Genomic DNA, 14,291 nt, shown 5'->3' with positions numbered 1-14,291 from the left:
TAAGGCGTTTTTAGTCGAAAAAAACGACCATGTATAGTAAGCCGTTTTTAGTCGAAAAAAACGACCATGTATAGTAAGGCGTTTTTATCCAAAAAACCACCATGTATAGTAAGGCGTTTTTAGCCGAAAAAACACGACCATGTATAGTAAGGCATTTTTAGCCAAAAAAACGACCACTTATAGTAAGCCGTTTTTAGCAAAAAAAAAAAACGACCACTTATAGTAAGCCGTTTTTAGCACAAAAAAACGACCATGTATAGTAAGGCGTTTTTAGTCGAAAAAAACGACCATGTATAGTAAGTTGTTTTTATCCAAAAAAACGACCATGTATAGTAAGGCGTTTTTAGCCGAAAAAAAAACGACCATGTATAGTAAGGCATTTTTAGCCAAAAAAAACGACCACTTATAGTAAGCCGTTTTTAGCAAAAAAAAACGACCATGTGTAGTAAGGCGTTTGTAGCAATAAAAACCACCATGTATAGTAAGGCATTTTTAGCCAAAAAAACGACCATGTATAGTAAGGTGTTTTTAGCCGAAAAAAACGACCATGTGTAGTAAGGCGTTTTTAGGCGAAAAAAAACGACCATGTATAGTAAGGCGTTTTTAGCCGAAAAAAAACACCATGAATAGTAAGCCGTTTTTAGTATTAAAAAAAAAAACAACAATTATTTATAGACCTGTCACTGCCTTCAACTTACCATTCATTCGATCAGGAAGTCCGAAATGTCTGCATTGAGATGAGCAGTTAGCCAGAGACAGCGACAATCCCCGCATGACGCCTGCTTTCAACTGGAATAGAAAAGTCAAGTGTAATCACAGAACAGATTAAATTTCAGTGTCACACAAAACGAAAATTAACCTGACAAATTTGGGCATGGGTGAAATCGATACGTACGGCGATTCCCATAGTGTCCACAAGACGGCGACATTTCGCGGTTGAAGATGACGAGGCGGTCATCATGTGATTCCACAAACCAAACACCTGATTGAAAAGAAAAAAAGTGACAACGAGCACACTCATCATGGGCAATGAGCTCCAAACCTTCATTTTAAGTGAACAAACTTCCCGATTGGACTGGGGCATGTGGCCAACAGCTTTATTCTGGGAAGTCTGCGGGAAGTCACTGTTGCCTAATTGTCACGTTTTTGCGAGGTGGTGATGGCGGGTGCGGATCCCAAGAAGCAGGCAGGAGTGAGTAGGAGGTTGTTTGACAAATTGTATTATAATAAAGGTCAGCAGGAACAAAATGTAAAACATCAAAATCATCTGAATGGAAAAAATACAAACACATGGAAATAAACAAACACATACACAATGCATGCAGCAAACAAGCAGCATACAAACAATGAACCGGCACCGGATGGTCGTGCCGGGTGTCCTTTTAAGCGTCAATGATTAAACGACCAGCACCTGCGAGGCTGCAGGCAGGGCTGACGTCGCTACCCGCTGGTCGCCAATCTGATCGGGACGACCAGCACCTGTGCAGGTGTAGGCGGGGCCGACAGCGCCCCCCGTTGGTCGCCAACCAGATCATGACACTAATGACATAGCAAAAAAAAAAAAAAAAAACATCTAAGATTTGGGGGCCTTATCGTAATGAATACACGTATTACCATACAACCAGTTTGCTTACCTGACTTTTTCACCTGTTGTCAACCATCCACAACTGGAGAAATAAAATATTGGTTGTGTGCATGTCAATTCATCAACTTACTCATGACACAAGTTCCTCTGAATCTAGACGAGTGACTGGAGAGATGCATACACGCTTCGAGATGTGAACTAAAACATTTCCACGTCCACATGGAACGAGTCATAATAATAATAATAATAATAATAATAATAATAATAATAATACATTTCATTTATAAGCGCCTTTCAAAACTCTCAAGGACACATGACGCCATCCATTCGATCGGCATTTTGGAGCGTTTTCTTTTCTTCATCGAAGCCCTGCAAAATACGCACACAAACGATGGCAGTTGCACCGCACCCGTCTTCAATTATTCAAATGTTTGCTTACCTCGCAGGAGCAGACTTCTTACAGCCTTTGAATCGCCATTCATATGACAAGTGATGACTCCCTGGACAATATATGGTCGTTTTTCTGGGCTCAAAAAATGCTTTACTGTACATTGTCTTTTTTTTAACTGGATTCGAATCATTCAGCTGAACCACGTACAGTAAGGCAAACATTTCATTTATAAGCACTGTCATCGTATTTTTTTTAAATACTACATGTTAAGTTCCTAAAGTACCAATCGTGGTTGGGGGACGCCCCACCACTAAATTATCACAATTAGATCGACGTACAAAGACATTACGGGAAATCATTAAATTCACCAAATATGTTCAACAGTATATTTATAATACAATAGATTCGGATTTATATGCAGCTGTAACAAATGGCGTCATAAAATAGTTCAAGTCAAATAATAAACATAACACATAAATATAAAAATAGTCGTGCTAAATAAAAAAAAGCATGAGTTAAAGCCAGCCGTCCATATGATGATCAAAGTGCGGAATCCCTAATTTGAAACCATAAAGCTGGTTAAAAGACCCATTTTGAAACACTAAACAACCTAAAACTTTCATTCCAACCATCGTTTGAATCACAATTTTTACCCAGTCAACATACTTGCTTGGCCACAAGAGGGCACTAAAGTCGTCTTTTAAATAAGCGATAATATCACAAATGCAAAGGTACATTACATCGTTCAATTCCGGCTGCCAATTGTGAGAATAGTTCAATCCTGTTTTACGAAATTAGAGTTGAGACATATACACGGGTATCAAGTGTTTTTTTTTTCAACACTTTTATGAGTTGATGAATATTGCACGTTGTTATCACTGCATTTTTGTCTTCATCTGGGATGCATTTCAACATGCACATAGTTACATAACACACATCATACATACATAATGTGTGAGGGTCATTCGATAAAGAGGGTTAAATTTTCGGAAGAAAGATTTTGAATCCAGATAGAATCTTACTTTTTTTTCAACATTGTGTCCCATCTCTGCAAAACCACTTAAAAGGCATGATGAAGTCACGGTTGCTTGTGAGAGACTGGCTGGGACATCAGTCCAAATATTTTTTTACACTGAAGAAATATGGAAGTGTGTGCACATATGGAAAAAATGGTGTGACAGTGCTGGAGGACTACATTGACGAAAAAAATACCTTATTGATTGAGTCACCCTCTTATATTCAGATTTTTTTCCTGTTTCCTCACCTTCCTTGGTCTTGCTCAAACATATCCACCGTCACATACATAGCAAGCGATGCTGTCAATTGCTGATGTTTGACTGGAAGCAGACATTGACATTCTTTCTCAGTATTTTGAGTGGGGCTTTCCACAGAACTCTGACTTCGATACGGGCTTAATTGACTGCTGCCCTCAAAGAGAAGTGTCGGAAATTCTCTGGAAGATGACTGAGTGGGTGTCTCTTCGGATTCATCCGGTTTGTTGTTGTGCGCGTCTAGCTTTGACGTCAAAGCAGGGACGCTGTATTCTTCCCGGTTGATGTCCGGGGTGGAAGACAGTTGGGATTCGTCCATGTAGACGCGAGCGCAGAAGCTCTCTGACGGATAGTTGAATAGTCGGAAAGGGAACATCCCCTAGGGAGGGACAGATCATTTTTAACTATTATTTGATGGGGATTGAATGGCTGTGATTTTTCACTCCACCCCCCAAAAAAACAGCCCTAAAAGCACAGGGTGTTTTAAGTAAAATAAATATTTAATTTGTGGATATCTTTTGCCCATTTCGTATATTCGAATACTTTCTCTTAATTCAATTCACCTTTTGATGGTTTCCTGATGGCCACAGCGCAACAGAACTGAGGCCCGGATTTGGAAGAGGCGTCTGCAAGAATTTCCTATACCTAGAAGAGATGGAAGATATAGGGTTGGGGTGGGAGTTCATTTTTCTAATCATGTTTTAACAGTTACTGTACCACAGTGGTGGGCCGTCAGGGCCTGCAAGGCCGTTTCTGCTGGCTTAAAAGTATCTGAATCACAGACTAATGTTAATTATCTTTTGTCCATGAATTCTTATTGTAAATAAATTCTTTCAGCTTCCTTTCATTGCTTTTCTCCTGTTGTGCTGCTTCCAGATGTGTTTTTTTGTATTTAACCAATTTCATTTCAGCCATTATTGGTTACCATGGTCAGAAATCTACCTGGACGCCTTCACAACCAGTTCTGCAGGCCCTTGAGCATAAAATAAGTACAGTAAAGTCTCGTTATATCGATATTCAAGGGAGTCCGAAAAAAATATCGATATAACCGGGACTATCGATATATCCGACCCTGTTTGCATGTAATTTTCTCCGTGCGTGCATAGAAATAGTATCGATATAACCGGGACTATCCATATAACGAGACTTTACTGTATGTATAAAACTGTTGCTTTCACCAATCAGAGTTCGAGTTTGCAACCCAAAGCCTGCTGGAAGGCGCTGGAAAAGTCAGAGTTTCCGCAAACTATGATTGGGTAGTCACTAACCAATCATAGTATCATTAGCCGCTAGTGATAAGAGCATACTGGCCAGAGGTAGCACACCGATTCTGTAGCAAGCTGCATAAGCAAATACATTGTTGTGTCGATTTAAGAGCGGTTTGTCAAACCATAATGGCTGAAGGGGACGAAGATTTTTTTTGGTTGCGGATATACTGTTAAAGCCATTTCCAAGATGGACTTTTCAAGAATAGATAGACATCATTAAGCAGCTAGCAAAAATAGCTAATAATATTACAATTTTAAGAAGTTCTAATTAATCTACATGTTCATAATAACAATTCAAACAGTATTTCTTTAGTTTCTTCAAGTCACAAGTTCTTACCTGGCTAACGGCACCCTCGAGTGGACATATAGTAAATCACACCACACTCACAGCTGTGGATTGATTGAGACATAGCACTACTGAAGGCCTAGGGATGACATACACGACCCGCCACTGCTGTACCACGGTGGCTGGTATCAATAGCCCCCAAAATACATACAACTTAAAAAAAGCTGATATCAGCTTGATAGTGTTACTTGGTATCGTCACTTATCTAACCCTGCTCAAGATACACCGAGATGATCCAACAAGCCTTTAGAATTTCTTGTCAGAATAGAAAACACTTACTGTATAGCGCAGCACAAACCCGTCGATAGCACAAGGACTAGAATGATGCTTCCGACAACGCAAAGTTTGGTGATGACCCTCGGATCTGTTAAACGGAATACTACAATTGTCATTGCGGTATCGATTGTGTCGGGGCGCATGCAGCAGATAAGCATCATCCCATATAAAGTTCAGCTGTTCCAGTTTGTTTTCCAAAGCTTTAAGGCTAACATCCTAACAAATTCAATCGGATTATACAGGTCAGAGGTCACATTAATGGTGAAATTGTTTTTTTATTTATAAGTAACTGGAGATTCAAGGGGATTCAATTTTTTTCCCACAATAAGCAAAAGGACAAAAGGTCAAGTCAGTTCCCAGCATGGGAAATGATTCCAAAAGTGACTTACCGAATCGTTTTGTGTTAAAGTGCCTCACGTTGCTTTCACACGCTCCCGTCAGCGCTACAGCTTTGACATACATGCTGTATTGGGTGTAAGGAAGTAGATCCTTCAAAAGAATCTCCCGTTTAGTAGCATTGACCGTGACATCTGGAAGGGACATAATGTATAGAAATAAACATGGAGATGTCCAAAGGAAGGAAAACAGTACATAAGATGCAAAGACAGAAAAGAGAGCTGATGCGTATGTGGAACTGTCGCGGCTTGGAATTGAAGTGGATTTACAGTACATGGGACAGGAGATGTGAGACAATCTGTTTTTGTCAATGTATGCTGCAGCTTTGTGTTTGCTTTCAACATTTAGCTTGTAGTAGATTTCACTATGACGTCTCTGATCCACTGGTGAAAAGGACACATATATCCTCTCCTGCTTCATGTAACAAAGAGAGTTCAGAAAGTGCTGAAGATTGAATGACTGTCTGTGTCACATTATTTATTTTGTTTTTTGTTGTTGTTTTGATTTCAAAATGGCACTGCAAGAGTGGCTGCCTTTGCAGCAGCTCCTGTATTTTCTTCTTCTACTTCTTTCTTCCCTTTCCTCTTACTTTCATCACTTTGCTGCTCTGAAATGTAAATTTGTCCACTGCGAGACTAATAAAGGCTAATCCAATCAAAAAAAAAGTGGCTAAAGGCAAACTTACTGTGCTTTGTTTCCTGCCCCGTTCCATAGAAAACAACGTAATGGACAATAACGCCGCTACAGACATCCCGGCGCTCCATATCCCAACTCACAAGGGCGCTTTTGTCCATAACCTCAACCTTGACAGTGGAGAAATTTGCTGGCGCTGTTGGGGAAACACACACAAATCTCAAAAGTATGAATCAAGAAGCATTGAGAACGTTTTTCTAACCTGCGACCGTTACACAGATCGGCCAGATTGTTACACCGAGGCCCGTCTTGTCGCCAATCAGCGGAGTGACTGTGACGTTGTACGGCTTTTTATCCAGAAGACCTGGAAGGGAGAGAAACTTTATTTAAAATGAAAAGTAGCATCCAACTAATAATATTGACAATGATGTTACCGGAAGGCCAGAGTCTCTTCCAGTTAATGTACTTCTCGCATTACAGATGGTGAACCATTACATTTGTTAGACGCGTCGTTCCACAAACACGCTTACTTAAATGTGTTTTCTCGCCTACCTGATAATGTAGTGCTGGTGGAAGTGCTTTTTTTCCAGCGATACCGACGTTCATCGTGGGTCCAGTCGATCATGTAACCACTGACGAGTTGAGACGGCGCATCCCAGCTGACCAAAATAACACCGTTAGCTGCAAAGGTCCGCACGTTTGTGACCTGAGGGAGGCGGGCTGTAAGAAAAACAACAAAATTTGATGAAGGATTCCAGTTCTTAAATAGTGGCAACCATTTTTAAAAAATCATAAAAAAATAAAAGGATTTACATAATTCTCAGTTTGTATTTGTGTGCAAAAATGTGTCCACTCCAGTGCCAGGGTTTTTGTCATTTTCCCTCAAATTGCAGGACCCACAGAATATTGAGTGTTAGGACTACATAAACATTCAATGCAGCGTAAGAAACCTTAGACTCTCTTTTTGTCATCAGAAAAAAAGACTTAATTCCTAAATTATATCAGTCTGGAGTTATATGAGCTTGAAATGGGGGCGGCTGTACAAAAGGCAAATATTGCCTCCTCATGGAAGGGAAAAAACATTGCCAGAGGTCTGACCAGCACTTTATCGTCACCCACGCCGCAAGAAAAACCAAAACTCAAACAAATTCAGGAATGGCGTTCCACATCATATTTTCAATTCTCGAATAAAATCCAAAATGGCAGCGAATGAGTTAATACAGAGTGATGTTCATAAAGTGGCTTAATACGATGGAAATCCTTGAAAACATACTTTCTGCAACAGCCGGAACGTAAACCGAGTCCTCTGCCAGGAAGGCCTCGTTCTGAAAGACTCTTAGTCGTACTCTGTACGCTTCTTCGTTCACAATAATCGTACAGGTTGAATTCCGACATAAAGTGGGAACGTCGTCGACCTGAGTTCCGTGGTCTTTGTCGATAGACGGTTGAATGTAATATGTAAATGTACCATTGCACGCCGACGGAATCTCCTGCGAAGAAGAAAAAGCATATTCTCAGATGTTTTGTGCAGTGGCGGACCGTCAAGAACTGCAAAGCCTTCACTGCTGGCCTAAAATATCGAATCACAGACTGATGTGAATTATATTTTGTCCATGAATGCTTATTAAATAATTCCAAATTGTCTTTCAGGTTCCTCTCATTACTTTTCCCCTGTTGTGCTGATTCCAGGTGTGTGTTTTTGTATTTAATCATTTAACCAATCACATTTCAGCCATCATTTGCTCGCAGGGTCAGAAATCTACCTGGATGCCTTCCCAATCAGTTCTGCAGGCTTTGGAGCATCAAATGTGTTAATCAAACTCTTGCTCAAACCAATAAAATTTCGAGTTGGCAACCCAAAAGGGGTACCAAGGCCTTCTTGAAGTCGCTGGTCAACATCAGAGTATTCGCAAAGCTAGTGACTAGGCAATCATAGTTTGCGAAAACTGCTCTGATCACTAACCGCAAGTGACAAGAGCATACTGACCAGAGCTAGCACACTTTATCGGTAGCGAGCTGCATAAGCAAATATGTTTTTTTGTGTTGATTTAATAGCGATTTGTCAACCCACAATGGCTGAACGAGGAGAAGAAATGAATTAAGTTGCAGATTTACTGTTAAAGCCATTTTCAAGACAGACTTTTCAAGAAAAAAATGGACATCATTAAGAAAGGTCGGACTAACAAAAATAGCAAATAATATACAGTAGCAATTTTATGAGGTTGTTACTGATGCTTCGCCATCCTGTTGTTTAATCTTCTCTGCGGTGTGAAAGAGCGACTTCTGGCTAGTTATTTCCTGGCTAACTGTACCCTGTAGTACAGTACAGGACATGTAGTAAATCACACCATTTTTTTTACAGTGGAAGCTGTGGATTAATTCAGACATAGCACTACTGAAGGCCTAGGCGTGACAGGCACGGCCCGCAACTGGTTTTGTGGGAACAAACTTGCATACCGTCCACATGGCATGAATCTTTCTTGTGCCATTTTTTTCCGGGTCGGTCACTTTCCTCCACAGACGCAACTTGACGTCACTTCCTGCCAAGGGAATCATCATGCTCATCGTTTACAATTTGGAGCTTTAAAAATAAAGAATCGATTTAACAATGCTCTCAACGGGAACTTACTGTTGAGTTGGCTCACAACGCTTTCCTCTCGGCTCCACTCGCTCCAAGGAGCTTTGTCCCAAGCGCAGCGGACTGAAACTTTGTAATAAGTGCAGGATTCAACGTTATGGATGGTGAGAGTTTCTTTTTCTCCTGCTTCTAAAGTCTTATTGAGCACCTTTGTGGGGAAAGACATTTCAGAGAATAAGGCACACCTTTAACAAACTGCTTATTTTAAAACCTCATAGAAAATAAGCTGCAATGGTGAGTGCAGTTGCCGTGTCCTTCCACTAGGAAGAGCTACGCGAAAATGGAATACAATACAATACAGCTTGCGTTACACAGAACTTTCGCAACCGCTAAAGCTGGTAACAAAGCTCTTGACAGCACATTTAAAATACTACGTTCATAAAATCAACACACGGACGCGGGAATTTGACATTTGAATTTCTTAGAGCGGAAAGAACGCAAGTGTTGACATGCTTTTAACATTACCTGTGGTTTCTTTTTCTCCCCAACCTGAAACACACACAAAAAAGTCAGATGACAATGAAAGCAATCACAATGTAGATTCTGTTTCCGGTACCTCGTTATATTTAACTTGACAGTTGTGTTTGTTTGAGGATGTCGATATGGTCCACTTAGCCAGCAGATGACCAGTAATGGCCTGTAGGTTCAACTTTGGAGATCGAATTTGCACTAAAAAAGCAGAATTATACTGTATTTGATTACCGGTAGTTTTTTTGAAAGCATTTTACAGTGACGTCGATGTGACTTACATATATGATGAGGGTTAAATTCCCAAGGGTCAGAATAAACGTCCCAATATTTGGTCTTTGCTCTCACTGTAACACTATGGTTACCCACTAGCATTACGCTCCCCAACAGGTGGACATCTTTGGATGTGCAAATTTTGGATTGTGAGCTGCATATTTCCCGCAAGGGAGCATTTAACCGTGAGCTGCGAAAAGGTACGCTCAATTATCATCACGCGTAGAATATTTTTCAACTTGTATGAAAATATTTAACTCACATCAGTACGGTGTAGTTTATTTTCTCTGGGAACTGGGCTCCGTGCTGCCAAGTGCATGTGAAAAGCTCGGGTACACCCCCGGAAGATCCATTTTTATAGTGCCAAATGCAGCCAACTTTAGTGGGTTTTGCTAGATTGGAGAAGAGGAGGGGGTGAAAAAAAAGCACATTAATCCGAGAAATCTGAGCTCCTGAACACTAAATTAGCTAAAATGCTCCCAGTATAAAAAAAATAAATAAACAGCACACAGAACCTATGCATATGTGGAACTGTTGCAGCTTGGAATTGAAGCAGATTTACATGGGACAGGAGCTATGAGACAATCTCTTCATCAATGGATGCTACAGCTTCGTGTTTGCTTTCAACATTTAGCTTGTAGGAGACGTGCACATTCCACCATGATGTACCTGATCCACTGGTGAAAAGGACGCTTTGATCCTCTCCTCTTTCATCTATAACTCCTTCATATAACAACGAGGGTGCAGAAAGTGCTTGAGATTGAATGACTATGTCTTTGTGTTGTCATATTTATTTATTTTTTTTCTTTTGATGGTGCCTATATTTTGCTTTTCTACTTCTTCCTTTCCTTTCCTCTTCCTTCCATAACTTCCTTCCATAACTTCGCTGCTGTGAAATGTAATCTTTTCCACTGTGAGGCTAATAAAGGCTAATCCAATCCAATCTAAAGAGGCGGCAGGGTCTTACAGTATGTTCTGACGGTAGTGCCTCCGAGCACTTCCCCGGTGTGGTACCGGTGGCACTGCACGGTGGCTTTTCGCCGGGTGAAGTTCCTCAGGGACACAATACTGTGCGTGGAATTAATGGCGCGGGACCAGCTTTCATCCACAACTTTGTTGTTCAGCGTCCAGTACACGTTGCCGTGGATGCAGAAGCTCTCGCAAACTATTCGAGTCTCGGAACCCACTTGGATGTATGGATCTTTGGGGAAAACATTGCACACTTTCTTGCTCTGCCCTGTGGGTGTGAAACAACAGCAGTTTTGTGAACGGAACAAGTTTGAAAAATACATGTATATACCATGAACTCGATTGCCGATTTTAGTGGCGCTGGCAATCCAGTGCCTGATTTTTATGCGTTAATGAAGCGCTATATGTTCCCAGATGTGTTGGAGACTAAAAACAGGCACATCTTTGGGAGGAGGCTGCACTTGCTAACTCCACTCAGTAAGTTCAAAGCTGAGATTCGAACCCTAAACCATCCATATGTGAATCGGTCTGGCGACCCACTATATCACAGTGCTGTCCCCACCAAATGTAATTCAAAACAACAAAACAAAAAAGGGGATTTGTTTCAGGAACTCCAATTTTAGAGTCTCAGCATGGACAGATTTTTCTTAGCACTTCTGCATTATCGAGTTAAGATATGAGAAAATGAAAGATATTCTTACCTTCTGAAATTGACCTCACACTAGTGACAACTAGAAGCAGTGCCGGCAGAAAACAATGCATTCTCCAGGAAGTCTTCAAGTTGAAATCTTTTAAAGTTGAAAAGGATTATTAGTTTTGGGCATTTTGCGAACCATATTCCCATATGTCCTCGTTTTAGCTGTCAGCCACGGAGAGAAAGAGAGGAAATGAAGCAAACAGTCAGAGAAAGAGGAGGTATTACCCAACTGGAAACATGGCAAGGCCACAGGAAGTGTTTCTCGCCCACTCTCTCTCTTGCTCACTCAATTAATTCCCTGAGCAACATTAGCAATAGCTTGCTTCTTTGCATTAGTGACTTACACGTGAGCCGTATACAGTTTAAAAGCCGCAAAGTACAGTAAGAGGGAAATAAGGAGCTCAGCTTAATGGAAAACAAAACTGCACTCTGATAATAGGATATGATCATATCTGAAGGCATATCATCGAACAATAGACTATGCAGTCAATGCAAGTTTTAAAAGGAACCCATGATCAGTGGCTTATCAATGCAAGTTCCAATGCACTTTTTCCCATCACCTCATAGCATTATCCGCTAGACTGCAGATCTCTTTGCAAATACTGTATAAATGATTTATGTTGGTATTTGGAACATGTATGATGCAATGGCAGGTGAATAACATTTGAAACTGAAGCTTGCTCACTCGGCCCTAATTTGAACTATGACAATATATGTCTTAAACAATATATGGCATTTAAAGTACTGTGGGATGACGACGTCAGTAAACTATTTAATGGGCGGAACAATAACAACACAAGTGTAGAGGAAACTAAAAAGCGTCTTCAGACAGTACTTTGTCGCCGTCTGTTGGTCAGGATGAGAATTGCTGTCATGAGAACTTCCGGGATCACTATTTTTTTCTCCTCAATTTGTGTCTCGTGCTACATTCTGTCGTCGTTTTAGAAATAAAAAACGTATATTATTTTTTATCCTCCATTTGTGTGTCGTGCTGCGCTCTATCGTCGTTTTAGGACAAAATATACATGTATGTACTATTAGTCGTCCGATGCATCAAACAGGAAAAAGTTGTATTTAAACTTCCGGGTTAGTCCCAGGGCTCATTTCGTCATTTCCTTCCTAGCACGACGAGATTGTTGACACTATTTTTGGTGATTCAATGGCCACAGCGGTCCTCATCGCCGCTGTCGTCGGTGGTGGAGTCCTGTTCGTTATACGCCGCTTGTTCCCGCGACAGAACGCGGTCAAGCTGCTGCAATACCCGACGGCCATGATGCGGGGCAAGACCGTAATCGTGACCGGAGCGAACAGCGGCATCGGGAAGGCCCTCGCCGGCGAGCTCTTGAAACTCCACGCCCGGGTCATCATGGCTTGCCGGGATCAGAAGAGCGCCGCCGAGGCGGCCCAAGACATCCGGAGACATTCGGACACGGAAGTCGGGGAGTTGGTCATCAAACAGCTAGACCTTGCGTCGCTTCAATCGATCCGTAAATTTTCTCAGGAGATTGTCGAGGTGAGCTGTTATGTACCAATAGCTTCACTTATAGAAATTATGTTTTTAAGAATGATGACATTAGAGGTCGGGTTGTTTGGCACTATTGCAATGTGTGAGCTGTCCATGGTACCGAAGGGTACTCATGCCATTTTATTGCCATTATACGAACGTATGCTAATCGATGTTTGAGTCTATTTATTTTTTCTTGCCTTTTAAACAAATCTCGCATATTAAAGCATATCTGACTATGCGCCATCAGGAGGAACCCAAGATCGACGTCCTCATCAACAACGCGGGCGTGTATCAGTGTCCCTACTCCAAGACCGAGGATGGCTTTGAGATGCAACTAGGCGTCAACCACCTGGGCCACTTCCTGCTCACTCACCTGCTGCTTGACCTCCTCAAGAGCTCGGCCCCCAGCCGCGTGGTTGTGGTGTCCTCCAAACTCTACAAGTACGGCCACGTCAACTTTGACGACCTGAACAGTGAGACAAAATACAACAAGGCATTCTGCTACAGTCAGAGTAAATTAGCCAACCTGCTGTTCACCCTTGAACTGTCGCGGCGGCTCGATGGCTCGGGGGTGACGGTCAACGCGCTCACACCTGGCATTGTGAGGACCAAGCTGGGGAGGCACGTGAATATCCCCCTCGTGGCGAAGCCGCTCTTCTACCTGGCATCGCTGCTCTTCTTCAAGAGTCCGCTGGAGGGGGCGCAGACGCCTCTTTATCTGGCCTGCTCGCCGGAGGTGGAGGGGGTGTCGGGGAAGTGCTTTGCAAACTGCGAGGAAGAGGAGCTGCTCGCGAAGGCGACGGACGAAGAAGCGGCTAAGAGACTGTGGGATGTAAGCAGGAGGATGGTTGGACTTGAGGACTGATGGGATTTTATGAAGCTCGTGGAGACAATAAGACTGAAATTGCCAATGCTTAGACAATGACTTGTTAAAGTTATGCAGAGTTCTAATCAAGTATACAAATTAGCCTCCGCAAAGAAAAATAAATCAAATTATAGCTGTTATAGAGGAATTATAAACCTCGCTGAGTTGCCACATTCTCCATCATTGCTTCCCCAAAAAAGTGATGAATGTAACAGATTGTTTAACCTGACAAATGTACACCCGCAGGGTTTCAAAATAAAGGGGTAAAAAGGACAGATGTGCTTTGTGTACTATGTGCTGTATAGGCAGAAGCAGAACAAAAGAATGGAGGGGGAAGATAAATGGGGAGGATGCTGCAACACAAAAGTAGTAATTATCTTACATTCACCACGTGGACAAAAAGTATTGTGACATCAGGCTATTTTTTGTACAAGAAGCAACAATAGAATAAAAAAAGCTTGTTGATGAAAGTGAGCAAGGGCTCGACTATTAATGTCTAAGACTTCTTAAATTGCAGATTTTGACAGTGTAAATTTTGCTGGGACTGCAGAGGTTTTACAAAACCTTTTCCATCTCCCTTGCTGTTATTTTTAATTTTTCAACCTTATGATGCATTGTTACAATTATTTTACTCAATCCTGAATATTTTGGTCCAAATGTATACTTTAATGCTTTGAACCTAAATAAAAGGCTATTTTAGACATGTTT

At 41.5% G+C, this 14,291-nt stretch overlaps 2 protein-coding genes across 5 annotated transcripts; one reads left to right on the top strand and one right to left on the bottom strand.

The window, feature by feature from the left end:
• Nucleotides 1-1,203: 1,203 nt before the first annotated feature.
• LOC148883802 (interleukin-6 receptor subunit beta-like) lies at nt 1,204-11,425 on the bottom strand. Of its 4 annotated transcripts, none has more exons than XR_016118535.1 (17): nt 11,216-11,423; nt 10,513-10,782; nt 9,808-9,937; nt 9,554-9,735; nt 9,361-9,473; nt 9,270-9,293; nt 8,796-8,952; nt 8,624-8,706; nt 7,440-7,656; nt 6,719-6,886; nt 6,429-6,530; nt 6,219-6,362; nt 5,527-5,667; nt 5,141-5,225; nt 3,811-3,892; nt 1,635-3,626; nt 1,204-1,539 (listed from the first exon to the last, which is right to left on the bottom strand). XR_016118535.1 is itself a non-coding variant. In XM_089022631.1 (16 exons), exons 1-16 carry the CDS (start codon nt 11,274-11,276, stop codon nt 3,237-3,239), a joined length of 2,349 nt encoding a protein of 782 aa, XP_088878757.1. In that variant the 5' UTR covers nt 11,277-11,423; the 3' UTR covers nt 1,204-3,236. The 4 variants fall into 4 exon arrangements, 2 of the variants coding, with proteins under 2 accessions (XP_088878757.1, XP_088878758.1); XR_016118536.1 differs by having other exon boundaries at nt 1,204-1,954; nt 2,025-3,626; XM_089022631.1 differs by having other exon boundaries at nt 1,204-3,626.
• Nucleotides 11,426-12,319: 894 nt separating this feature from the next.
• Nucleotides 12,320-14,288, top strand: rdh14b (retinol dehydrogenase 14b). Its single transcript, XM_089022065.1, has 2 exons — nt 12,320-12,724; nt 12,966-14,288. The coding sequence occupies exons 1-2, from the start codon at nt 12,371-12,373 to the stop codon at nt 13,581-13,583; spliced, it is 972 nt and encodes a 323-aa protein (XP_088878191.1). The 5' UTR covers nt 12,320-12,370; the 3' UTR covers nt 13,584-14,288.
• Nucleotides 14,289-14,291: the final 3 nt, after the last annotated feature.

This window comes from Hippocampus bargibanti, linkage group LG19, assembly GCF_051943395.1.
Source record: "Hippocampus bargibanti isolate YZ-2025 linkage group LG19, ASM5194339v1, whole genome shotgun sequence".
Lineage (NCBI taxonomy): Eukaryota > Metazoa > Chordata > Actinopteri > Syngnathiformes > Syngnathidae > Hippocampus > Hippocampus bargibanti.
The sequence above is the reverse complement of the archived record's forward strand: the minus strand, read 5'-3'. Positions and strand labels throughout refer to the sequence as shown.

What these genes read in the sequence shown, in the direction of transcription:
- rdh14b (XM_089022065.1), top strand. Translation starts at nt 12,371, where the DNA reads ATGGCCACAGCGGTCCTCATCGCCGCTGTCGTCGGTGGTGGAGTCCTG. An exon ending in TTTCTCAGGAGATTGTCGAG is followed by an intron (nt 12,725 to 12,965) that starts GTGAGCTGTTAT and finishes ATGCGCCATCAG; the next exon opens with GAGGAACCCAAGATCGACGT.
- LOC148883802 (XM_089022631.1), bottom strand. Translation starts at nt 11,276, where the DNA reads ATGCATTGTTTTCTGCCGGCACTGCTTCTAGTTGTCACTAGTGTGAGG. An exon ending in TGTGAGGTCAATTTCAGAAG is followed by an intron (nt 10,783 to 11,215) that starts GTAAGAATATCT and finishes TCACACCCACAG; the next exon opens with GGCAGAGCAAGAAAGTGTGC. An exon ending in CTTTAACACAAAACGATTCG is followed by an intron (nt 5,226 to 5,526) that starts GTAAGTCACTTT and finishes TCCGTTTAACAG; the next exon opens with ATCCGAGGGTCATCACCAAA.